This window comes from Hemitrygon akajei, chromosome 10 (genome assembly GCF_048418815.1).
Source record: "Hemitrygon akajei chromosome 10, sHemAka1.3, whole genome shotgun sequence".
Taxonomy (NCBI): Eukaryota; Metazoa; Chordata; class Chondrichthyes; order Myliobatiformes; family Dasyatidae; genus Hemitrygon; species Hemitrygon akajei.
Genome location: NC_133133.1, coordinates 39,151,958 through 39,179,515, shown reverse-complemented (window position 1 = coordinate 39,179,515; position 27,558 = coordinate 39,151,958). Strand labels below are relative to the sequence as shown.

Sequence of the window (27,558 nt, the reverse complement as noted above, 5' to 3'; positions counted from 1 at the left end):
CTCTCAACCAAAGGTGATTGTGGATCCAGAGTTTAGATAATGCTATTAAAAAGAAAACATCACAATATACCAAATAGAATTTTGAAAAACTGGGGATCCCAAAGATTCCTGGGCATCCCCATGTCCCAACTCCTCTGGGTGACATTTATTTCATTTTAATATACCAAAGGTAGTATTGTTATTGCACATTATCACTCCTTGAAATTATCAGAATGTGTCAATATTAGTAGAAATGTCCCCTACGCAATACAAATTCCTTTTTGGATCAAACCCGATCTCTATTAACGATATTTAAGATCAAAAGAGAAAGAAAAAGAAAAATTGTGCAGAAAATGTGAAAATTTATTAGCGCAGAAAGGACAAATTGATAAAGCTCCCCAAAAACCATATAGTTTGTTACCGAGATCCCTTTGATAATTGTTAAATAGGAAGCATAATTCAGAAATAAAATTTACACTGGCCAATTTTCAATGTACAGAAAATTCAAATCACTGAAGGAGATTAAGCAGCTTTTGTCAATGAGCTAAAAAGCCCTGTTAATATTTACCAAATGACATTGCCTACTTTACAAAGTCATTGCAATATAAACCAAAACAAAAATCAACACTGGATTCTAAATGAACAGTTGGCTCCTTAACATAATACTGCATATTCTTATAATTATCCTGCAAAATACAAAGGTTACATGGTCTGCAAACCAATAAACCAGTTACAGAGTACGGTAAATTCTCTTTTCCTACTTTGCATAGTTATTCCAAAGTAACTACATCAAGTACATAACACTATTTAGAAAAAAAGCAACCAATAAGGAATGATCTTGGCTGCAAGCACATGTATTGTAACACTGAAAAGACTTTTGGCACTTCTACATATAAAATAAAAAAAGATCAGCACCAAAACGGTAGCTCTTAGCAATAAATTTTCAATTAGAAATAGAAAGCTCAGAATTTTATGCCTTTATAATACTTCAATATACAACTTCAAAGATTTTATTTGCAGTAAATTGTATGTTAAACCCTGATACACACCTTGGAATCCATAATTACAGTTGAGCTGTAATTTACAATCTGCTAATTTTTTCCCCAAATTAACTCTTCCTATTAACAAAGTGGCATTGCACTTGAGTGGTAGCACCTCCAGGTACCACAGCGTTACAAATACGTACGGACTCCTACAAATTTAGCAAATGTTTTTACAAGTTTAAAATTTTAGTACAGAACAAGTTTACACAGCTGATTTCTATACAGATTCCTTTAAAAGCCACACAGCAGTTAGCCAAAATATGTGCATGTACAATACCTTAAGGGGAATTACACAAGATAAATATCGCAAATACAGACAACCATTCATATAGTCATTAGGTGGTTTTACATGAATGGTTTTACACTTCCATTTATGAATGAGCTATGCCAGAGTATAATCTAGTTAAGGATTAGAATATTCAGACAACACAAAATAAAAATGAAAACCAGCCACAAATGTGATGACAAAAGAAAAGGTATCAATTTTCAATCCTTTTCATAAGTCCCAGCTTTGTGACAGGAAATTTTTGAATCAACTTTATACCTAATTGGAACTGTTTTAAAGTAGTTTAATTAAATATACAGTTCAGAATATGGTCACTATGGTTCAAAATATTAATTTTAGCTCAAGCACAAAATAACAGTTGGTTTACAAAAACAGATGAACAGAGCATGGCTTTTATAGAAATCTGGCCGGTGTAATCACAAATAGAATAAACAATTTTCCAAACTTCATAATCAAAGACAATGTTTTGTGCTACACAGGAACAATTTAATACATCTCTATTGCCAATTTCCATAAGCTGTATATTAAATAGAAAAGTAAGGGTTTCTCGGTAACTCCTAATGAAACCAAATTCATTCCCTTATAGTGACTTTGCAGGTCACAGGAAATGAGATTTTACATGGATTCAAATTCATCTATCCGCTGCTTGGTGTTGCCTTGTCGAATCTGCCTCAGAGTTTTGTACTTGTCTCGTCCTGCCTTCAAGTTTTCTGCATGTAACACATCATTCCGTGTCTTTTTGGTCTCATCCCGTGCCTGGGCTAGCTCAGAAGTTAACGCCTTTAAGGAAAAAAAACATTTGTCAGCCATTAATAAATGCTTCCTATTAACTTCCAAAATATACACACTCAGTAGCCACTTGGTTAGGTACACCTGCTCGTTAATGCAAATGTCTAATAAGACAATCATGTTGCAGCAACTCAATGCATTAAAGCGTGCAGACAGGTTGTTAATTGTTGTTCAGAGCAGACATCAGAATGAGGAAGAAATGTGACCCAAGCGATTTTGATCATGGAATGAGTGTTAGTGCCAGATAGGGTTGTTTGAGTAGCTTAGAAACCGCTGATCTCCTGGGATTCTCATGCACAAGTCTTGAGAGTTTACACACAGAATGGTGAGAAAAACAAAAAAAAAAAAAAAAATCCCGTGAGTGGCATTTTAGTGGGTGTAAATGGCTTGTTAGTGAAAGGTCACACCATGGCTAGACTGGTTCAATTCAACAGTGAGGTGATGGCAACTCAGTTAATCATACACTACAACAGGTGTGCAGAAGAGCATCTCTGAACGCATTTCACATTGAACCTTGAAGTGGCTAGGCTACAGCAGCAAAAGACCATGAACGTATATTCAATGGTCACTTTATTAGGTATAGAATGTACCTAATACAGTGGCTACTGACTGTATATTCAATTTGCTTCCCAAGTGTTAATTTACTAAAGCTACTCGAAGGTGCTATCAGGATAGTACAATGCCAAAGGATGTACAACTCAAGTGCACAACTCAAATCATTGACTTCAAATATCATGTCCCACATGTTAACCAGTTTTGAATGATTACTTCAATGTCTCACTTTCATTAACTATACCTTTCTTTGCTCTCCCCTAACCCTTCACTTAATGGGAAGCAAGGCTAAAAGACAAATTCTGGTTTGAATAGGGTTAGTGTAGGTTGAAGTCAGTAGAGCTGATCATTAAGTGAATATGTAAAGAAAATATCCTCTCCATGCTAGACCGTACAACCTTCCCACACAAGATCAAAACAAGAGTTCTGTATCTAGAAGCTCAATACCGACCCTGTAGAGCAGCACACGATTGAAATGCCTTTTTCCCCATTTTGGAATGGAAGACAAACTCCACATCCAGGTCATTTGCATCATCCTTTTACTGTAACACTTCCAATGACCCAAATGCCAACTGTTAACCTACCAACCACCCCTGACATTTACAACTATTCAATCTCCAATCCTCTGCCACTGATCAGCACCTAATTCACAGCCCCATCGTCCAAGGCACATGGTCTTTCCCTATCCCAGGGAGTAGGGAATGCTCATCCTCCTTCCCCATGTCCTACCCATGCCTCAACTCCACCTCCTTTGACAAGGTCCTGATTGCTCCCTCCCACTTTCCCTTCCAGACCCAAGTATGCCACCACTAGAGCCCAGCCTCTCTGTCATCAGTCATTTGGCTGCAATAGAATTACCTTCTTTTAGGTAAAAAAAAATCCTGACACCTCTTAAATCAGTAGTAATGGACGGTTTCACATGTGCCTGGAATTAAAACGGATCAAAGGGATCCTACTAACAGGGCCACACCACCTTATTTCAAGCTAATATTAGGCAGCAAGTACAGACACATACAGTCCGATACCACCAGAACAGCTGGATCCTTGTAACTATCAGGTTCTTGAACAGACCTTCACAACGCTAATCCTACCTTAGCAATGGAGCACGATCGACCACCTCTCACACTACCAATCTGCTTGCTTTTTTTCTTAAAAACACCACATCTTGATTTTGCCTGTACAATGTACATCTATTGCAACTTATCTGAATCTACATGCCCCGGATGCTGCTGCACGGTTTACACATTGTACCTGTACCTCACTGCCTTGTGCATAATACACGACTTGAGAGCCAGCTGGTGGGAGACTTACAACCCAACTTTAGGTTTGTCATTCAAATTTCCAGGCAGCCTATTGAAAAATAAGTAACGGGAGTAAAACTAACCACAGCGTATCTATAGGTCAGGCTGAGAAAACACGTTTACCTGCAGCTGCTTCTGGACACGCAGGTTCTTCTCTGCCTCAGTCAGCCGCTCCTCCTCACTGCGATCCTGAACGGTCCCCTCCGAGCTGAGCTCAGCACTCGCCTCGGCGTTATTCTCATCGTGCTCATCTGCGCGCTCATCTTCAGCCTGCAGATTGGGAGGGGTTGCTGTAGCTACTTTAAGTTCCTCTTTGGTCTTTTCCAGATCTTGCTGTGCTTGGGCCGCCTGCCAACCAACAAGTTATTATAATTACAGCCACATAACCATAAATTTCATCTCTATTGAAATAAACATGAAAGCTTCATACAGAAATTTCCTGAGAAATAGTGCACATGGCACATAGTGGCTGCATCGCAACTGTTTCAGATTCTGTATGGCAACTGAAGAGATCTTACTGAAAATCCATCCCACAGATTTAACAATACCAGTCTGGGAAGTATTATCCGATTACAAATAGTCAAGTATTCCTCCTGGTGAGCCAAATTGCTGACTACCCTATGGGAATCAAACCAAAATAACACACTTCTGACAGCCTTCAGATTAAAACAGAAACCAAGTGGCTCACTTTGCCATCATTAACTAGCCTGTAGCTAGTAACAGACACAGAAGTGTCACAAGAGCCAATGCCCACCACAATATTTGCCAACACAAGTTAAATTTGTTGGGAATGCATGGCAGTAAATGGAAAGAGTGGATGGTGAAAGAAGAAACCTGTGATCCCTTGTGAAATGAAGATTGGTTTCCTTTCAGATTTCCCAGGTTTCTTAATTCTGACGTGCAAGTTAATGCACGGCAGCAACGACTTACTTGTCCATTTTTCAATTTAACTCTTGATTTCCAAACTAAATGACCCAGATACATTAAAAAAAATTAAAATTAGTGTTCAAATGCTTCTTAATGTAAGATATTGAATGTGCCAATGAATGCAGTACTAAAACATTATTTTATTTGGAGATAGAGAGGAATAGGCCCTTCCTGCCCTCTGAGCCACACCATGCCGCAACTCCCGACAGCCTCGACTTAACCGTGGGGCAATTCACAATGACCAATTAACCCAGAAGGTACATCTTTGGACTGTGTAAGGAATCCATGTCCTCACTGCAGAATGCGTGGGTTTTCTGTGGGTCCTCCAGTTTCCTCCCTGAGGATACTGGGATTGAACTCTGAATTCCATTTCCTCCCCTCCTGTGCTGTTATAATGTTGTGCGAACTTCTATGCTACCGTGGCACCTCAAACCACCCAGAATAGGGCCCAGCAACAGACTACATTTATACAACCTCTGGGCCTTTGTTTGAATGCCCCTGAACTTTACAGTCAAAGAAGTAATTACTGCTGCGGTGGAGGATATTCAATAGCCAATAAGTGTTCAAAAAAATCCCACAAACAGTAATGCGATCAGATAATCAGCATGGTATAATATATTTATAAAATTATGAAAGGCATAGACAGGATAAACAGTTTAAAAAGTTTCCCCAGGGGTAGAAACATCTTATAATACTTGAGTGCATGCAAGAATAGGAAACTTATTCCCTTCACTTTTACCACACCCCTATCACTGTGACTGGTCACCTTAATGTACATAATAAACTCACAGCACAATACATAGTCTCTTGTGCCTGAACAGGATCCATATCCCTCTACTCCCTGTGTTTATTCATGTGTCTATGTGAAGAGCCTCTTAAATGTCATTATTGCATCTGCTTTCATCAGCACCCCAGCATCCTGTTTCCTTCTTGCTTATGCTTATCAAAAGATAGAGAAGGCAAACTGATGTTGTTTTTAAATATACATGTTGGTAGATGTCTGGAACAGGATGCTGGGGTGCTGATGAAAGCAGATGCAATAATGACATTTAAGAGGCTCTTCACATAGACACATGAATAAACACAGGGAGTAGAGGGATATGGATCCTGTTCAGGCACAAGAGACTATGTATTGTGCTGTGAGTTTATTATGTACATTAAGGTGACTAGTCACAGTGATAGGGGGTGTGGTAAAAGTGAAGGGAATAAGTTTCCTATTCTTGCTTATTCCATGGCAGCTTGCAGCTTGGGCCATGGTGGTCATATCTTTGCTGACCGCTTAATATCGCTTCAGAATTGTATGTTTTCTAATTGTTAATAAAGGATTTGACTCTTTGGAACAGTCATTTCATTGGAGTTGAGGGCAAGTCATGCAAGAGTAACAAGTCCATTTGAGGTTGCAGGCTGGTGGTTTTGCATCAACCTGCCTGCTACTACACTTAGTTTAGTTTGGCATGTCGTCCATGGGCTGAATGGCCTGTACCTGTGCTGTACTGCCACAGATGAGCAGTGGACAGTATTCCGACCGGTTGTATCATGGTCTGGTATGGAAAGGCCAATGCACAAGAACAGAAATCCCTACAAAAGGCAGTTCATCACAGGAAAACCCCTCCCCACCACTGAGCACTTCTACGAACAGCAGTGCCACACAAGATTTTTTTTTATTTTTAAAAAAGCAGCATCCATCAGGGACCCCCGCCATCCGGGCCATGCTCTCTTCCCACTGCTGCCATGAGAAAGGACGTATCCACACGTATCAGGTAATTATTATCCTTCAGCCATCAGGCTCCTGCACCAACCCTCACTCAACAATGAACTTATTCCACAACCTATGGATTAATTTTCAAGGACTCTATATTCATGTTCTCAGTACTATTTTTTTTAAAAAAATTGTTCTTTATTTGCATAGTTCGTCTTTTGCACTTTGATCGATTGTCAGTATTTCTGTATGTAGTTTTCATTGATTCTGTTGCATTTCCTTGTTCTACTGTGAAAGCCTACAAGAAATTTAATCTCAGGGTAGTAGATTGTGACAGAGATGCACTTTGATTATAAATACACTTTGAACTAATCTTAAATTATGTGCAAATACTGACCAGACCACTGGGAGTACATTTACTGCACATCTTGGAAAAAAAAACCATGCAATCTTTTATAATCCCAAGACGCAGAATGGGGTCTTGACTGAACATCTCATTTGAAAGTGAGCAACTTCGTCCAGCACCAGGTTCCACTCTAAACTGGTACTGCAGTAGTTAAAATGGGACTTCCAGCTGGATTCTTTGGTTCCTGTTAAGAATATGATCCTAAGAACGGTAGAGACAATGAATGGCAGAGACCCAGAGAACACCAAAGAACAGGCGTTCTTTTGCTACTTTGAAGGTGGTGAAGAATGTATACAGGATACTAGTCCGCCTCAGATGGAGCTGCATACAAAGTTCTGATGGTTGACATCTTCTGGATAGACCCTGAATTCATTTATTTCACTTCCTTTATGTCTTTTATGTTTGTTTTTCGTCTTGAATGTGATTCTGGAACTGTTGGATCCTGTGATTTGCAGTTTGGAGATCATTTGGGTGTTTCAGCACTCGGCAGTCTCTGAGGGAATTCCGGGAGACAGAGGCAGTGTATGCAAACTCTATTTCACTGATTAAAGCTTCCACTGTTCGCCGATTAAAACGATAAAGGGAGATTTGAAACAGAGGCAAATGCTAAAGGTGAGCACTGGCTACCTGACTTGATCGCTGGGGTGTGGGGGGGGGGAAATCACTCTATCACTCTGCTGCCAGGAGAGGGGAGAGTTTGCTGCATTTTGTATATGGACTTAGAATTTAGACTCTCAAGTTTTTTTTATATTTTGTCTTTTTCACCCTATCACTCTCACTTCCTTTGTGTTCGGGGGTGGGGGGGGGTCGAGTGGTATTTGGGAATCGATGTGCCTGTTTGGTCTTTGTTTGTTTTTGTGTGAGGAGGGGGAGGATTTGGGGGCTGCCATTTTTTTCTTTCCTGGTTTTGTGGCTATCTGGAGAATAATTTCACAGTTGTATACTTTGATAATTAATGAACCTCTGAATAGAGTAGGGACTCTTGCTACAATTCCACAGAACATTGATTCGGTTACAGCTGGAGAGCAGGGGGACAAAGGATGCTGATTGTGATGGAGAGTCCCACATGCGAAGAGTCAATGGCCGTCTGCATGTAGTTATACATAGAGGACAGACAGGTCGATTTACGTATTTCCTCATAACAGTAAAGTTGGAAACTAGAGGGCATAGGTTTAAAATATAGGGGTAAGAGGGGATCCTCAGAACCCCAGATACCATGGTTGACTGCAGATGCTCGTGCACTGTTTAGGGATCGGGGACAAGACAACTCAAAGGTCAGCAAGGACTGTTCTCTTTCATGCCGTCAGGAAGGCAAAGTGCAAGTATGCACAGAAAACCCACAGACACCTTTGTGACAGCAGGGACACATCGTGGATGTAGCAACGCTCACAAGCCATAAGCAATTACAAGTCCAGCCTGTGTATTAACAACAGCGACACCTCCCTTCCTGATGGGCCGAATGCTTTTTAGGCACGATTTAAGCAATGGAATGACACGACATTGAGAAAAGCTCCCCCCACCATGTTCCTGAGGAACAGGCACCCTCTCTGGCTGTAGCTGAGCCAGGGTAAACCCATGCAAAGCTGAAGGGCTGGACAACATACCTGGTTAGGCACTGTGGAACTGTACAGCCCAGCTAACAGAGGTCTTAACGGACCTCTTTAAGATCTCTCTGAAAGTCCACTGTCCCTGCAGGCTTCAAGGCAGCCACCATCATTCCGATGTTCAAGAGAGCAAATGATTACTGCTAGTGGCACAGACTTCAATAATTATGAAGTGCTTTGTGCAGCTGATAATGGATTGTATAGGAGAATCACTCATTCCAGCTACGCTGGACCCTTTCCAGTTTGTCTAGAACTCAAACCAGTGCACTGATAATGCCATAGTCTCAACTCACTTAGAAAATGATGCCTTGTATGGCAGGATAGTGTTCATGACTTCAGCTCAGCACTCAACACAATCATCCCTCAGAGGCTGGTGGGTAAACTGTCCTCAATGGGACTCAACACCGCTCTCTGTAACTGGATCTTGGGCTTCTTGACAGAAAGACCCCAATCAGTCCGAGTTGGCAGCAATACCTCAGGCTCCATCACACTGATGCCCCCAGGGTTGCGTGCTCACTCTACTACTGTTCACACTGCTGACTCACAACTGCACTGCCAGGTTCAGCTCAAACCGCTTCACCAAGTTCGCTGGTGATACCACTGTGGCTTGCCTCATCAGCAGTAATAATGAAACTGCACACAGAGAGGCAGAGAGGCTTGTCTAATGATGTGTGAACATCATCCTGAGTCTCAAAGTGGACAAGACAAAAGAGATGATTGTGGACTTCAGGAAGGCACGGGTTGACCACTCTCCTCTGCACATCAATGACTCAACTGTGGACAGAGTGAAGAGCACAAAGTTCCTTGGTGTGTACATACTGGACAATCTAACCTGGACCCACAACGTCTCCTCACTAGACAAGAAGGCACAGCAGTGTCTACACTTTCTCAGGCGATTGGGGCATGCAAGATTGCCAGTCCCCATTCTAACAACTTTGTATAGGAACACCGCTGAGAGTGTCCTGTCTGACCGCATCATTGTGTGGGACAGAAGCTGCAATCAGATCATAAAACCCTACCGAGGACAGTAAAAACCGCCGAGAGGATCATTGGGGTCTCTCTCAACCCTATTTATGACATTTACTGGGAGTGTTACAGACAAAGGGCCCAGAGCATTGTTGAGGATCCCTACCACAAATTCTTTGACGTACTACCGTCAGGAAGAAGGTACAGAAGCAACAGGATGAGGACTGCCAGACTGGGTAATACTTTCTTCCCTCAGGCTGAGAGACTAATGAGCCTTCCCACCACCAACGTCTGTCTCATCACTAGGACAGCGAGCCGTTTACCTGTGCTGCGCTTTACCATGTGCATTTTGAATCATATTTTATTATTTATAGTATAATATTTTGGTTTATGTGTTGTGTGTAATACATGTTGTGTGAGTGTGCACCATGGTCAGGAGGAACATTGTTTCGCTGGGTTGTATACATGTACAGGTAGATGACAATAAACTTGAAGAGACTTTCTACCCAGAGGGTGATTGGAATCTGAAGTAGTCCGGAGTGGTGTAAGCAAGCATTCTCACACCATTTTAGTTTTTTGACAAACACAGATTATCTGGACAAAGGCTAGTAAATGGGACTCTACTGTATGTCAAAGTGGAGTGCTCAATGCAATGGTGAAATGAACCCATTTTATCACACCTTGATAAAGCTGAATTACAAAATAAACCATTTGGGACAGTTGCCCAAAGAAGACGCCGCATAAATCTCAAAAGTATTTTCTAGTAGTAGTGCAAAATTATGAGCAGAACAGAGAATCTTTCCTCCCTTGTCCACCCAGCCACCACTCCTTCAAACAAGGTAACACCCTGAACTGCTCTGGGCATTTTTGCCATCTGTGACAGGCAAGAGAACTGAAAAAGAAACACGTACATGCACACAATGTGTTAAAAACAAAAAAAGGAAGATGATCTACATTTACGGACAGAAAGCTAAACTCCTCAAAACTGGTGTTAATTCTTAAATATTTGTTTTAAAAATTCTCATTTTAAATTTCGTTTTGTTAGCAAATTACATTTCTAGCCATGATAAGCAATGAAGTGGCCAATAATGAAATTACCCACGTCAAAGCCTACAATGGAAAAACTAATTTTATCAAAATTCCATGAGTGAGGGGGAAAAAAAAACACTACCTGCTGGAAAGTAGGCAATGTGTACAGATGGCAAAAGTATTAAATTATTCAGTGATATTGTCAACAATCTGATAGCATCTGGCACCCGCATTCATCAAGAACTATAGCACATGATTTGGATGATACAGATATGAATCCATCAGGTTATCACTTAGGAGAGGAATGCTCTATCGAATAACTGGGACGTTACAAAGTCTTACCTTCTGCTGCCACTCAGAAGCCTCGTCCTCTTTCTTTTTCTTTGTTTCCTCCAACAGATTTATTTTGGAAGTGAGCTCTGAGAGCTCAGCAGCCTAGAAGGTAATGTTGAATGTTACTTTTTTTTCCACTTGTTTCTACCCAGGAGTAAAGTCATGCAAAGGACTTAACTATTATCCCATACTTCATTAAAAGAAAAGTTGTAACGATGACCAACTGATAATTGGGAAACTACATAGTAATGTTAAACACAGTTTCAGCTTAGCTTGGAGTGAGCAATTCAGTGTAAAAAAAAAAAAATCAATCACACTGGTGTTGAGCAGCAAATTTTTCTTTCAAAATCCCTTGCACTTTTCTCCATTTTCACACAAGAACACTGCTATAAGCCAGTAAAATAAATTCAGCTTTGGTTTTCAATTCTTTTCCCACTATTTGGATATGCTGCAATATAACCAAGAGGAGATACTGAGCTATGAACAAGCAAAATTGATATTCATAACAATAGTAATCTACTGGCCATGGCCAGTTAATTGAAACTGAGGAGCAAAGTCGTCAAGAACACAACATAAAACTAGTGTACCCAGTTACAACAGAGACTAAAGAATGACTGATGTATGCCACATGAAAATTCAGAGGATGCACTCCTCGTTTGAAGGCTAGTGCTGAACTACACATCATAGCAATTTGGATTGTCAGACAGGGCTCCTTAAATATACTTAAAAAGAGTTGTAGGCCTTTTGCTAATCTAATCCTACATTGTAGAAAAGTTTAATTTGAAATACGGCAAAGTAAATGCTGCATACAACTCAAAGCCCTTCAACCATTGGGTTGAAATTCCTCAATACTACATCTAAAATAACCATAGAATGCAAAATTATTTTGACACAAAAAGCCACTTACCAGCTGTTCCTGATTTTTCAGCTGGTTTTTGGATTGCTCCATCAAGGCCTGTTTAGTCTCCTCTGCAGTTCTGCGCTCTTGTTCCAGCCGTTCTGCCTCCTCCTGGGCAGATCTCCTCTCCTGATCAAGCTCCAGTGCTTTGCGAGTTTGTTCTTCCAGTTCTGGAAGGAAGCAAGTTACTCTTGTGTTAGAATTGCTGCATCATGCATCATAACTTATGCACAGCAGGTAGAGACTATGGAGATCATTTACTGTGCTACATTTTCTAGGCACACTAAATACTTGAAAGAAAAAAAAATGTCATTTCTAATTATTGCTCCATATATTAGATGGATTTTTATCCTTCTCAGTCTCTCAACTGGTCAGTCATAATGCAAACTGCAGACAAGCAAATCTTATTGTGAGGCCATTTCATGAGTCTGTTTAAAAATTCAAACTTCTCCTCCATAACCCTAAGGGCAACAGTAACCTTTCCAGCTCCTGCTCACTTAAAAATACAATAAAGGTACAAATCTACCAGTATTCCACTTAAATCACTAAAATGAAAAAGAAATTAATATAAAATAAAAACAGAAAATACTTGGATCAGGCCATATCTGTGGGGGTGGGGGGGGGGAGGAGGGGAGAAATACCCTTTGCAGATCTGGTAGGAAAAGATACCAACCTTAAGTTGCAGGGAGGGCAATAGATTTGTCTGAGAAGGATAAAGTCTCTTATGACTTCAGCTTACCACAACTTCTGTTGGTTTCACTAATTTTTTGGTACTAAATAGCAAACAGTAGAAACCCTCGTGGCCAATTACTCGCTACAAAATAAATTCAGCAGTAATTCTTCTATAACATTGTATTAACCCATCATAGTTAACTCAGACAGACAGATATACTTTATTGATCCCGAGGGAAATTGGGTTTCGTTACAGTCGCATCAATCAAGAATAGTGAAGAAATATAGCAATATAAAACCATAAATAATAATAGGTAAATTATTCCAAGTGGAAATAAGTCCAGGACCAGCCTATTGGCTCAGGGTGTCTGACACTCCGAGGGAGGAGTTGTAAAGTTTGATGGTCACAGGCAGGAATGACTTCCTATGACGCTCAGTGTTACATCTCGGTGGAATGAGTCTCTGGCTGAATGTACTCCTGTGCCTAACCAGTACATTATGGAGTGGATGGGAGTCATTGTCCAAGATGGCATGCAACTTGGACAGCATCCTCTTTTCAGACACCACCGTCAGAGTCCAGTTCCACCCCCACAACATCACTGGCCTTACGAATGAGTTTGTTGATTCTGGTGATTAACTCGGCTGAATCAAGAATTCAATTGTGATTATTTTGTTATGTTGTTCATTATTATGTGGAAGAAATTGTTATTTCAGTTATGCTGAATCAAGAGAGGCCTAACAGTATTCATATATAGGCGTAGCGTACTATGTTGCATTCGTCTGGACTAGTTGTAAAATACACTCTTAAGAAACCCCAGTTGTTTCACAGGAGCCTCGTACTGAAATTCAGTGAGGTCTCTAAATATGCTTTTCAAATACATCAGTCTTGCCTCCCAGAATTACCTCTTTGAGCTTTCTGTGTCTGCTCTTCAATCTGTTTCAGCCTTTCCATCAATTCCTCCTTCTCCCGTTCAATAGTTTCTTTGTCCTTCTCTGCTTGCTCTCTTTTCTTTCTCTCATTTTCCAGCTGTGCCCTAGAGGTCATAAAAACACAATTGGAAATTACTTCTTCAATATTAGCATTGGTGAAAATCAAGCACTGCTGGAAGAATCTGGCTGGTCAGCATCTGTGGAGGAAAATGAACAGGTGGCATTTTCAGTCTAGAGCCTTCACTGGGACTAGCAACAAAGATCATGCTCTGATGCATGATAAAGGATGTAGATACAAATCCACAGGAATGCTTTAGCAGGAACTGTCCCAAGGGCTTTATGGTCATTACAGATCATTTCACCAAGCCCGCAAGTCAAAAGCCATAAATTTTCGTTAAATACCAAGATACTCTTTACCTTTCCAGCTGTTTCTGGTGCTTCTCTTCTCTAGCCTGGGCCTTCATCTGCTGGACTTCGATTGTATCAGGCTTACGCCTGCGCATATACAGTTCATGGTTCCCCATACATAGTGCCAAGATGCGCTTATTAATACGGAGACGAGGAGCATAGAATACAAAATCCTATGGAAATCAGAAAGAGAGCCTGGCTTGACACAGTCGATATTAAAACTGTTTCTAGTATAAGAACAGGTCCATTCTACAGGCGGCAACATGCAAAGGTAACCACATCATAACACAAACCATCAACATTTTCTCTTCTGCCACCTATCCACAAGTTTTATTTTTTACTCTTCAAGGGACTCTTCAGCTAGCAAACTTGTATAAGGACAAGCCCAAACTTTTGTTGAAGGTAGAGCTCTGTATTCAGCACAGACTGGAGAAACTTGCACAGTTGAACAATGGATTTATGGATGCAGTCAAGCTTAAATTGCCGGAGGTTTCATGGGTGGTGAAGATTTGGAAATCAAAGATGATTGCACCAAATTCATGAAAGAGAAGGCTGGGTAAATTGTAGCACTGATTCATGTCCATTTGACAGTACACTAATACAGTTAAATTCACATGCAGGAAAAATCCTGAAACAGGATCCAAAAAAAAAATTATCAGCTTCTGAAGCAGATTATTTAAGTGCAGTTTGCATGCTTGAAGTTTGAATCCTAGTCACAACTAGATTCAAGTTCATTGTGACATGTAATCATGTTCACTGTAAAGTACACCGACACACATCACCACCATGCTGACTGATTTGGAACAAAAGTTCCCATCCATTGTTAATAATAACCAAGTACTGGGATTGCATTACCAAATCAAAAATGCTCATATCCTCAGCAGATACAGTAAGCCATAAAATGCTCTGGTCAGGCTGCATCTGGACTGCTGGAATAGAGTGGTAGAGGCCAGGATACAGACTACATACTGTGAAGAGATGGTAGGATTGGTATTTAGGCAAAGATCAACTAAGGCAGAGGTCTTCCCCACTCAAATCCATTTTTATGGCAGAATTGTGGGACAATCTGTATAAAGTACTTACTGGTGCTTTCTTGTCAATTGGTTTGATGATAAACTTTTTGTCATTAAATGAAATGTTTCTGATTTCACTCCATGGGAATCCAATCTTGGGTGTCAACCTTGAAAGAACAAGAGAGTTTTGAGCTAAACAACTCCTTAAAAGTCCTCATTCTTCATCCAACAATTTTAAGTAGCTTATTCCATCCCTTTTCAGCTGACCCACTGAAATTAAACTGCTCCCAGGTTCAACACTAAATTCCAAGCTAGACAACTATGTGAAGCATCCCAAAATAAAGGATTAGCAAAAGATTTAGTTTCAAATCTAAAATGGAAAATAAAAAGTTTCAAGGTTCTCCCTGAACAAATGAATTGCTGGTATCCTCTTACGTGAAAGAACTTTAATCCCACTGAGAAAGAGTAACTGGGAGTTCGGAACAAAGTGGAAGAATGATAAGATAGACATGTGTGGAGTAGGGTTTGATAGGTAGACGGAGGTTTACATTAGTGAAGTGAATGCAGCTGCCAGGTAAGGCCAAGAGTGGAGTTTGGTCATATATTATGCTTTAAAAGCCTAGCCATGCACCTCTGGGCTTCCTGTCTAGTAAAAGGTACTGACTATTACATTCAGTGTCAGTCACCCTGATATTGGAAAGATGCCATTAAGCTGGAATAAGTGCAGAAGAGATTTATGAGGATGTTGCCGAGTCTTGACAGACTAAGTTATGGAGGGAGGTTGAGCAGGTGGGACTTCTTTTCCCCACTGGAGAGGAGAGGCTATTTTATAGAGGTGTGTAAAATCATAAGGGACATAGATCTGGACGATGGTAATAATCTCTGGAATGCTGCCTGTGCCACGTGCAGTGAGGGCAAGAATAGGATGATTTGGCAGTTGAACGTCTGGCTGAGGAACTGGTGCAGGAGGCAGGAGTTTGGATTTATGGAACATTGGCATCTCTTCTGGGGGAGGTATGACCTATACAAAGGGACTGGTTACACCTGAATCTGAGGGGGTCCAATCTCCTTGTGGGCAGGTTTCCTAGAGTTGTTTGGGAGGGTTTAAACTAATTTGGTAAGGGGATGGGAACCAGAATGATAGTGCCAAGGATGAGGTAGTAGGTTTACAAACAAAGACAATCTGTAGTGAGGCTCCTAGCAAGGAGAGGCTGATGATAGGGGGAAAAAATTGCAGTCAACAGGATGAGTTGCAATGTAAAAGGCAGACAAAAATCAAAAAGGGTGAATACAGAGCTGATGGTGTTATATCTGCATTCACGCAGTATACGAATAAGGTAGATGTAGCACAATTACAGATTGGCAAGTATGATGTTATAGGCAGAATTCACTCATGGCTGTAAGATTATAGCTAGATGCTTAATATCCAAGAATACACATTGCAACATAAAAGACAGGCAGGTAGACAGAGGGGGTGGCGTGGCTCTGTTGGTAAAACAATGAAATCAAATAATTTGAAAGAGGTGACATTGGGTTGGAAGGTATTGAATTGTTATGGGTACAGCCAAGGAACTGCAAGGGTAAAAATGCCCTACTTGGAGTTATATACAGTCCCTCAAAAAGTAGTAAGGATGTGGACTACAAATTACAATGGGAGATAGAAAATGCATGCCAAAAGGACAATGTTACCATAGCTGTGGGGGGATTTCAATATGCAGGCAGACTGGGAAAATCAGGTTTGTGCTGGATCCCAAGAGGGGGTATTTCTAGAATGCTTATGAGATGGTTTTTTAGGAGATGCTCATGGTTGTGCCCACTGGCAGACCAGGTATTCTGGACTGGGTGTTGTACAATGAGCCAGAATTGATTCGAGAGCTTAAGGTAAAAGAACCCTTGGGGGCTAGTGATCACAATATGATCGCATTCACATTGAAAACTGCAACGAGAAGCTGAAGTCAGATGTGTCAATATTACGGTGGAGTAAAGGGAATTACAGAGGAATGGAAAGAGTTGGCCCAAATTAATTGGAAAAGAACACTGGCTGGGATGGCAACAGAGCAGCAATGCCTGTAATTTCTGGAAGGACTTTGGAATGCACAGGATATAAATATCCCAAAAAGTAAGTAGTATTCTAAAGGCAAGATGACACAGCCATGGCTGACAAGGAAAGTCAAAGCCAACATAAAAGCCAAAGAGAGGGCATGTAATAGAGGAAAGATTAGAGGATGAGGAAATTTGTAAATACCAACAGAAGGTAACTAAAGAAGTCATTAAGGTGGAAAAGATGGAATATGAAAGTAGGCGAACTAATAATATTAAAGAGGAAACCAAAAGTTACTTCAGATACTGTGGTGAACTACATATACCTGTCTGGACACGCCCCCCCTGCTGACTGCTCCTGTGGCTCCTCCTACGGACCCCGGTATAAAGGCGATTGGAGACACAGCCCCGGCCTCAGTCTCCAGGATGTAGTGTGGTGGTCATTTGATGCTTGTTCTTTCTTCCAGCCAATAAAAGCCTATATCTCGCCTCACGTCTCTGAGAGTTATTGATGGTGCATCAGATACACAAAGTGTAAAAGAGATGCAAGAGTGGATTTGGACTGTTCGAAAACAACGCTGGAGAGATAGTACTCCATAAGGAAATGAAGGACAACGGAATAAGTATTCTGCATCAGTTTTCACTGTGTAAGACACTAGCAGCATAGTTGGAGTTCTAGAGTGTCAGGGGTCAGAAGTGAATCTTCAAGAATCACTAGATTCTGGAACGGTTCCAGAAGACTAGAAAATTGCAAATGTCATTCCACTCTTCAAGAAGGGAGAGAGGTAGAAGAAAGCAAACTATAGGCCAAGTTAGTCTGACCTCAATGGTTGGGAAGATGTTGGAATTGATTGTTAAGGATGTGGTTTAGGGGTATCTGGAGGCACGTGACAAAATAGGCCATAGTCAGCATGGTTTCTTCGAGAAAGAAATCTGTTGGAATTATGTTAAGAAGTAACAAGGATGATAGACAAAGAAGTATCAGTTAATGTCATGTACTTCAATTTTCAGCCCTTTAGCAAGGAGCTACATGAGGCTGCATACAAGAACCCATGGTATTACAGGAAAGATACTAGCATAGATAAGGTAGTGACTGATTGACTAGAGGCAAAGAGTGGCAACAAACGGAGCCTTTTCTGGCTGACTGTCAGTGACTAGTGGTGTTCCACAGGGGTCTGTTAGGGACAGCTTCTTTTGTGCTATACATCAATGACTTGGATGATGGAATTGATGGCTTTGATGCAAGGTTTGTGGATGATACAAAGATAGGTGGGGGAACATGTAGTTTTGAGGACATAGAGGGGCTCCAGAAGGGCTTAGACAGATTAGGAGAATGGGCAAAAAGGTGGCAGATGGAATACATGTTGGAAAGTGTCCTTTGGTAGATGAAATAAAACCGTAGACCTTTTTCTAAATGGAGAGGAAATTCAAAAAAAATCCGAGGTGCAAAGGGTCTTAGGAATTCATGTACAGGCTTCCCTAAAGGTTAATTTGCAGGTTGAGTCTGTGGCGAGGAAGGCAAATGCGATGTTAGCATTCATTTCTAAAGGGCTTAATGTTGGGGCCACGTATCTTAGAAATGTTGTACCGATATTGGAGAGGGTTCAAAGGAGGTTCACAAAAATGATTCCAGGACTGAATGGCATGTTATATGAAGAGCATTTGATGGCTTTGGGCTGTATTCACTAGAATTCATAAAAATGAGGGGTGGCCTAGTTGAAACCTATCGAACAGTGAAAGGTCTTAATAGAGTCGATATGATGTTGTTTCCTATGGTGGGTGAATCTAGAACCAGAGAACACAACCTCAGAATAGAGAGGCAGCCTTTTAGAGAATGAAGAATTTCTGTAGCCAAAGACTACAGAATCTATGAATCTATGGAATTTGTTGCTACAGGCAGCTGCTGAGGCCAAGTTTTTATGAATATTTAAGACAGAGGTTGATAGATTCTTGATTGGTCAAGACACGAAGGGATATGGGGAGAAGGTCAGGAGATTGGGGCTGAGGAAACAAAAACCAACATGAATCAGCCATGATGAAATGGTGGAGCAAACTCAACAAGCCAAATGCCCTAATCTTGCTCCTATGTCTTATGGCCCTGTGGGTCAATCTTAGAACTGGGGAAATGAAGATCTAGTGCCTTATGATGCGAGGGGAAGAGATTTAGTAGAAACTTGAGGGCAACTTCTTCCCACACACAAAGTTCAGTGTATATGGAATGAGCTGTCAGAGGTTGGTAACAACCACTTAAAAAGGAACTTGGATAAGTATGTTGAGGTTAAAGACTTAGATTAGAGAGATGCAGTCCAAACATGGGCAAACGGGACCAGCCTAAATGACCATCTTGTTGGGCCAGTTGGCTGAAAGGGCCTGGGTCAGCACTGTTTGATTCTATGCCTAACCACTGTGGCAAGCAAGATGGGGGGGGGGGGGGGGGGTACCTTAGTACAGCACATTAAATATTCCATACAGGTAACATTCTCAAACATTTACCCAGCCCCTCGATACTGACATTGATTTTAAATAAGTACATCTTCATATAATGTTTGGCCTTTTACCCCACAGTTCCAAGTGCCACAAAATCAATTTGCATTAGGCCAGTTGCTCATTGCCGTGACATGATCAGTTAGGGTTGCCCTACATACTGACTGGATTTCTTATGACAGCCTTGGAATTTCTATTCCAGTCAAACTAACCACAATAAAAGTCCTGTTGCTGTCTATTTTTCAGCAGTTAAACAACTGCATATATTATTTATTCTGGTAGAATTGTAACATTTAAGAGCTGTTTGAATAGGCACATGAATGAGAAGAGTTTGGAGGGATACACTCCGAGTGCAGGCAAGTGGGACTAGACTGGAGATCAAATCAGCACGGACCCAAGTGCTGTGGTACTCTATTCTAAATATGCAATCATATTTTGATTTTACAGTTAATCTCATATGGCCACAGTTATTCTAGAGACAAAGTAAATTACATCAATGGCAGCAGGGAAGGGCAAGGTTGCAAAGGGTTCCTTGAAAATATCTTCCATACATTGCAGGAAGATTTCCTTAATGAAATTACCTGTCATCGTGTTCATATATGTTCAATCCCAGAGCATCAACTCCAAGCCAAAGCTCCGAACCTTTTTTGTTTTTGATATTGAAGTAGTTGACTCCATACATTTCAAGATCTTGAGCTATTTTCAGATATTCCATCATGGCATCCTCTCTATTAATGAAAATGTCAATTTTAAACAATATTTAAAATATCAACAAACTGAGGGCAGAGATTAATGAACAATATCAAAAATCTTCAGATGCTGGAAATGAGAAACAAAAACCAAAAACACTAGAAATAATCATCTTAGGCAACATCTGTTGAATAAGGAACAGCTGCTGTTTCTGGTCAAAGACCCTTAATCAAAATGGGCAGAGAACAGCTTCTTTCAGATTTTCTGTTACATTGCTATAAATCTTTTTTTTTTTAATTCTTTGAATTAGAAGTTAAAACAAATTACATAATCCATTTAAAGCAAAGTCATTTATATACTAAAAAAATTTTCCTCCCCCTTAAAAGCAAATTAGAAAATGGAAAATTATACTGTTAGCTCAAAAAACCTCTGAATTACCAGGATTATTTTCAGCTTTAAAACTGGTTGGATCCATAGTCCTGGGTACCTAATCTATTCATTCAGAATGTCAAAGTGCTTGGCACTTGGTTTAACTTTTCAACAGAACTCATTTGCAATAACAAATCTGGAAAAAGACTATTGTTGATACAAGAGTTTTAATTTGGTACTGAGTAATAAAATTGGATTTGGGCAAAAAAAAAAGTAAAAAAAAAACAAACCACATTTTCCACTAGGCTTTATTTTCAATTGATTCAGAGCCTGAATAAAAAACTCAAAACCATCACTTCAAACATCAGTAGAAGCAAAACATATCATTGCAAATGAGTTAAAAAAATTGTGTAGAACCAGTTTTATTTCAAGTAGAAATAGCTTTAATTACAGACTTAGGAAATATTAATTCATTAAATCCCATCACTAGAACGACAGACCTGTAGAACAGAGATGAGGAGGAAGTTCTTTACCAGAGGGTAGTGAATCTGTGGAATTTATTGCCACATACGGTCGCAGAGGCTAAGTCATTGTCTATTTTTAAAGTGAAGGAAGATACGTTCTTGACTCAAAGGTTCATTTTATTATCAAAGATTTGTTTTCTCCAGAGAGCCACAGAATACAGAAAACCGTAGAAGTAGTTGAAAGAAAAACGATCTCCTCCCACACAAAAAGAAAAATAAACAAAAACTTGCAAACCCCAAACCTCCCCAACCCTTCCTTTGCACGAAAACTAACACACCCACATGGAGAAACAGCAGACCAAACCCCAAACCTCAGCCCATCAATCAGCAACAAGAAAGAATGAGCCAGAACATGTCCAATCCAGAAATCTCAATTTTAATAACATCTCCAAGAGCATCGGGAACCAGTGGCCCCTCCAAGGGCAATATTAGTAAGGATGTCAAAGGTTACAGGGAGAAGGCAGGAGAATGGGGTTGAGGGGGATAATAAGTCAGCCATGATGAAATGGGAAAGCAGACTCAGTGGAATGAATGGCCTAATTCTGCTCCTGTCTTATGGTTTCTAACATTATCATCAGTATACACTCAGTGGCTATTTATTAGGTACTTCCTGTGGTGACTTGAGTGTGTGCTTGTGGTCTTCTGCTGCTGTAGCCCATCCACTACAAGATTCAACATGCGAGTTGAGATGCTCTTCTGCACACCACTGCTGAAACGCCTGGTTATTTGAGTTACTATCGCCTTCCTGTCAGCTTGAATCAGTCTGCCCATTCTCCTCAAACTCTCTCATTAACAAGATGCTTTCAACCACAGAAATGTTGCTTACTGGATGTATTTTTTTTTGTTTTTCTCACTATGCTCTGTAAGCTCGAGTGAAAATGCCAGTAGATCAGCAGTTTCTGAGAAACTCAAATCACACCGTTTGTTACTAACAATCACTCCATGGTCAAAGTCAACTAGATCACATTTCTTCCTCATTCTGATGTTTGTTCTGAACCACAACTGAACCTCTTGACCATTTCTGCATGCTTTCATGCACTGAGTTGCTACACGATTGGCTGATTGTTGCTTTCAGATTAGAGGGCAGTGTGGCTGGATGCAGCGGCCTCTCCGGGGCCAACCAAAGGTGTTTTTGTCTTTTTTCTTTTTAAAAGATGTCTTTTTTTACAACTGCAAGGCACTGCTGGACATCAAGAACTTCAAATGCTGCAGGTCTACCCACCATCAGTGAGTTGCTCAGTGGCAGAGGAGCTGGACTTGGTGCAGACTATGTTGATGCCTGCCACAGAAAGTGTCAGGAGTCAGTGCACAAACAACACACACAAAATGCTGGTGGAACACAGCAGGCCAGGCAGCATCTATAAGGAGAAGAAACGTCGACAGTGCTTCTCCTTATAGATGCTGCCTGGCCTGCTGTGTTCCACCAGCATTTTGTGTGTGTTGTTTGAATTTCCAGCATCTGCAGATTTCCTTGTGTTTGGTCAGTGCACAAAGGTAGCTTTCAGTCTAACAGCCAAGCAATTGCCTTGGATGTCTTTCTTGTAATCACAAGACCCTGTTGGACTTTGTTAACATAGAATACTGCAAGTCCAGTTCACTGGTGAAACCAACGGTGGGCGAGCTGCTCGACTTCGGTTGCAGCAAGGACTAGGCCTCATGCCGCGGTGTTGCCTGTTGCAGCTGCCAGGAGGGGAGAAGCCAGAACTGGTGTAGCACAATGCTGGATTGGGGGCAGGCCCCTCCCATTGGTACTGCCCTTCAGTGTTCATCCAGTGGAAGACAAGGTAGATTGTATGTGTGTTTCCTTTCAGAGTGTTGAGAGCTTGTTCCTGCCAACAACATTCGTGCTCCATCAATCTACGGGACATAGTCACTTAGGGGTTTGGGCTATATTATACTTTTTGCGTGACTATATGTTTGTGCCATCTTATATACGTTACATGTCCCCTTACTGTGTCTGACAGTTGATATTGTGTTTTGCACCTTGGCCCCAGAGGAATGCTGTCTCATTTAGCTGTATTCATGGGGATTCATGTATGGTTGAATGAGTGAAACTGGAAATTTGAATGGATTATTTGCACTAACGAGCATCTGTACAAGTGTACCTAATAAAGTGGCCACTGAGTTTACCACTTTAGAGCTGAACAAGGTGTTTCAGATAATGAAGGAAATGACTGCAACAGAAATTATGATAAAAAGATTAGAGTGAAAACTGCAGTGATCCTGACTCCACATAAAACAACTCAAATTACAATTTCAGATTCACTTAAACAGTTAAAACAAAGACCTGATCATTCCTCGGTGCTCTTCATGCCAGATTTGGATTCGATCCTCCCACTGTTCTTTGTTCAACTTGTGCTGCTCCAGGACGCTGAAGGGAGAAGCAAATGGTTCACACAATTATCAGACAAAAAAAAAAGTCCCACACAAAATGGAGAACAGCTTCTGTAGTCAGTTTGCATTCGGTTTTACGTGCATAAATAGATCACATTTGAGATAAATTTTAAATCAGCAGGAGCACCATAAATTGGAAGGAGTGGGCAGTTGAAAAACCAGCTAGTAGCTTTCCTTTTCTTCCCATTGAATTCTGCAACAATGCAGCAGCTGTTGACTGACAATCAAACTACTAATTTACTCTACACAAATCCATAATGACAATTAAAAGACAATTCTACTCAGTTCAGGATGCCAAAAATTTAAGAACAAACAGTCTAAACACCACCTATATTTTCAAGATTTTGTAAATGCAGGAGGAAAGACAGTTTTGCAAGAGTTCTCTAAAGGGATAGCTTTGAAAACCAGTGGGTGAGCCAGAGACAGACTTGAAAGGCCAATTTACTCAAAGAACTCTCAATCTGCAAAACCAGATAATGTTCTAACTGGCGAGGCTACATCTTAAATGGGAAAGAGTGCTGACTGAAGTGTCTGGGCAGACACAAGGATAGGCAAAGTGATGAAAAAAAAATTAAGGTGTGGTACAGCCCATAATTACTCCTAATTAATTACAATAAATTAGAACTCAAAAAATATCAGGATTATTACCAAGAGGAGACAATCAGCATCTTCAACACACTGCATTAGGGAAAGTGCAAAAAATGTTCAATTTGTACAAGAACATTTATTCACTCTGCTCAAAACAGAATATCCTGATCACTGATTAAAAGAGCCTCAGGAAAACCAGGCTTGTGAAATCCTAACTCCTAACAGTCATTAAGTTGACCTTAATTTAATTGTTCATTCCCTAGGCACTCTAGTTCTCCTCTAGGAACTGTGAAACAAATCAGGTTATTTGCAACCTGTGTTATTTGACTCTGTTTCACTTTGGGCCATGTATCACAGCACACCAGCTATTCCCATTTCCTTGGTGAACAACTTTAGCCCAATTAACTTCTAAGAAGTCTCTCCTTGATACGTTGATACCTACAGGGTCCACATTCCAACAAAAGCATGTCAAATTTCCTTCATTCCATCTCAATTTGAGGTGACCCAAATCTGTTGCTCATGGTCACAACTCATACCAAATCCATTTAGTCCATCCATCATTTTGCCATTTTAAAATCTGTTTTACTTGAACTAACACATTTTCCCTGAATTTTGTTCCACCTCCGGCCTACTGACCACCAGATATTAATTTCTCCAATCCTGGCATCTGCAGCGTCTAAAATTTCATCATTTATGGTGTCATTTACCAAATTTAGCAACTCAAACTCTTCAAGTTTCTCTCTACTTCAAAGTGTACTACATTAAACCAGCTAATATTTTTTTTTAAGAGAATCAACTTTTGCTTTGAGGGAATAGGTTACAAAGAATTCTATTCCAGTTTTTAGCAACTCAGAGTTCACATCACTGAAGTATTAAATTCCACAACTCCTCACATGGATTCTATAGAATAGTGTAGCACTGAGCACCAAAATTAGGAGAGAAGACTCCTTATTTTGTACAGAATGTACAAATCAGAGCTTTAGGGTACCAGTATCTGGGTCTTCTAGACTACAAAGCATCCTTCTCTACTGTAATAGAAAATAAAATTTATTTAATATAAAATCACCTGTTTGTCTTGACACTGAAAAAGAGTTAAGACATAACTTACATTAAATTTCTAAACACCAATCCAGGTTTATAAAAAATATAACTTGTTCAACAATTAATGTACTAATCAAAATACAAAGGTAATAGATTTAATTGCTACAAGCAGCTAGACCACAAGGCAGAGAACATTTTCCAACACAAAGACAAGCTAGAGAAGTTATTAACCAACACAAAATCAGGACATGGATGATTAAGCTTGGGCACAGGTAACAGGTAGTAATGATATACTATTAAAAACTAGCCAACATTATTATATGAAATAATTCATTTTAGAACAACCCATAATGCACTTCAATGTAATGTACAAAAGTTTTCAAAAGATGGTCACTTGTGTATTTACATTGATTTTCTCAACTCTTCTATAGAATAAACTGGATACCATCTGCACAAATGATATCAGCATTTCTTGCTATGGGTAGCAAGTTATCTTGCTGCATTAAAAAACAATCACACCAAGATCAAATCATGTGCCCAACTAACACCTGGACAAGAATATATTGGTATCCAGGTAGTGGTCAGGAGCAAAAAAAAACCCATTTCTGATACTCTTACTAGATCTTGAAATGGTTGCCCCAATGGAAGTTTTTAATTTTACACAGCCACCAAATTTAAAATGTTACTCTTAGCCTGCTTGAGGTTATATAGTTCACCTCTGTAGCAAGATTGATCTTAAGGTAGAAATCTCATTTGGTCAGATTACCAACCATTTTGTCATATCGACAACTAAGCAAATACCCAGTTTTAAAAAAACCCTGAGAAATGTTTTTATCTTTTGCCTCTCCAATGAAACCCTGAAAAATGGCTTCCATTCTACATTCAAATTATTTTGGAACTAGAAAAAGTTGTGCCTACAAGTGATCAAAAATTTCCTCTGAAAAAAAATTACTCTACGTTTTAAAAAACTTATAACACAACCTTACTATTTTGACAGAAGTGAACTAGATGATGCATACTGAAGATAAACAAGTTTAAAATATGGTCACTTTTGAAACAAAGATACTCACCGCTGAGGAAGGAGGCGATCATTTGACAGGTAACCAGTTTTATGGGTCTCTTTATTGAAATCCCCAAATTTGACTTGTACAGCATAAGAAGCCACCAGCACTGCAGTTTCTGGGGGACAGTAAATGTCATCATTCAGAATACCCTCTTTCACTTGTAGAAAGAAGAGGCGCTGGGTGATGTCCTGAATTAGTTCTTCAGATACATCTTCTGGAAAGAATTTTGCTCTGAACTTGAAAAGAAGTGGGCTTTCCTTACGGACATCCTGCTGAGTTACCTAAAAACAGAAAAAAGGAAATTTAAAAGTATATCACAAATATTATATCCCTACTTGAGAGCTTTCTCAGTCATAACTTAAGTGAAATTGTTTGAGGATCATAATGACTTCAAGTTCAGTTTTCTGACTCTACAGAATTCGTTGCACTTATGCAAAATGCAAATCCTGCAGCTAGCTATTCCACCAGGAGCAGTAACATGCCTAAGTACAGACAGGTATAAGCACTAGCTGCAACAACCCAGAAGAGTGCAAATGCTATCATTTTAGCCTGTTAGAATAGAGATACAACTGTGTATAAGATTGAGCACTATTATCTAGAATATACCAAAGTCCCTTTTATGACAAAGTAACCAGGCGATGCTCAGTTGAACAAAAAACTCCAGAGCTTTTCATAGAATTATATCTCAGGACATGATCACTCAGCTTTTGCAGATCACTTCAGTGAGTCACTCTCTTAAATTTCTCTTACCCCACCCCTGCTGCCCAAAGCAAATCTGCATTCGTTTCCCCCACATCCTCAAATGTTTACTTTTTCCCTCTGAAGGCTCCAACCATTTTCCATTACCTGATCATGAAGTGCACTCAATAATCTTGTCTATTATTATTCAAAACAATTTTCTCATGTTGCGCCCACTTTCTTTTGCCTATCAAATGTGCACATTTGGATTTTGATCAGATACCGGAAACGAGTTTTGTTGTCCAAGGTAAAGCCTTTATAGATTGTAAATCAGCTCGACTTTCCGTGCACCAAGGATCACCCCAGTTTCAACAGTGTATTCACACAAGTATTTCAGGTGCTCTCTGTGCCCTCTTAAAGTCCCCAGAACAGCAAAAGAGAACAAACTAGTTTGTCTATTTATCCTACAGCATTTAACAGCAACACAAAAATCATATCACATACTCAGCACAATTCCTCCTTATTCTTCCTAAAGTATCACCTTAATTTTTTCCCCCAATTTCATTTGACCCACTCCACCATAAAGATATTGGAACAGAATTCAGCCATATGGCCCATTGTGTCTGCTCTGCCATTCAATCATGGCTGATCTTTTTTAGCTTCAGTCTCATGCCTTCTTCCTACAACCCTTTACCAATCAAGAACCTATTGATCACTGCCTTAAATACACAGTGACCTGACATCCATAGCCCTCCATGGCAACAAATCCCAGAGATTCACCACCCTCTGGCTGAAGAAATCCCTCCACATTTCAGAGCCACTCCTTCATTTAGGGGCAGGGCCCTCTGATT

General features: G+C 40.2%; 1 protein-coding gene across 1 annotated transcript in view; it reads right to left on the bottom strand.

Annotated features, from left to right (window-relative positions):
- Window positions 1-321: 321 nt before the first annotated feature.
- Window positions 322-27,558, bottom strand: part of msna (moesin a) — an 86,178-nt gene continuing 58,941 nt past the window's right edge. The window contains exons 4-13 of the mRNA XM_073058058.1: window positions 26,036-26,310; window positions 23,230-23,313; window positions 19,941-20,087; window positions 14,906-15,002; window positions 13,832-13,995; window positions 13,388-13,518; window positions 11,822-11,982; window positions 10,924-11,016; window positions 4,074-4,298; window positions 322-2,088 (exon numbers count right to left, since the gene is read on the bottom strand). Coding sequence (XP_072914159.1) covers window positions 1,924-2,088; window positions 4,074-4,298; window positions 10,924-11,016; window positions 11,822-11,982; window positions 13,388-13,518; window positions 13,832-13,995; window positions 14,906-15,002; window positions 19,941-20,087; window positions 23,230-23,313; window positions 26,036-26,310 — 1,542 coding nt within the window. The 3' untranslated portion in view covers window positions 322-1,923. The remainder of the gene's footprint in view (window positions 2,089-4,073; window positions 4,299-10,923; window positions 11,017-11,821; window positions 11,983-13,387; window positions 13,519-13,831; window positions 13,996-14,905; window positions 15,003-19,940; window positions 20,088-23,229; window positions 23,314-26,035; window positions 26,311-27,558) is intronic.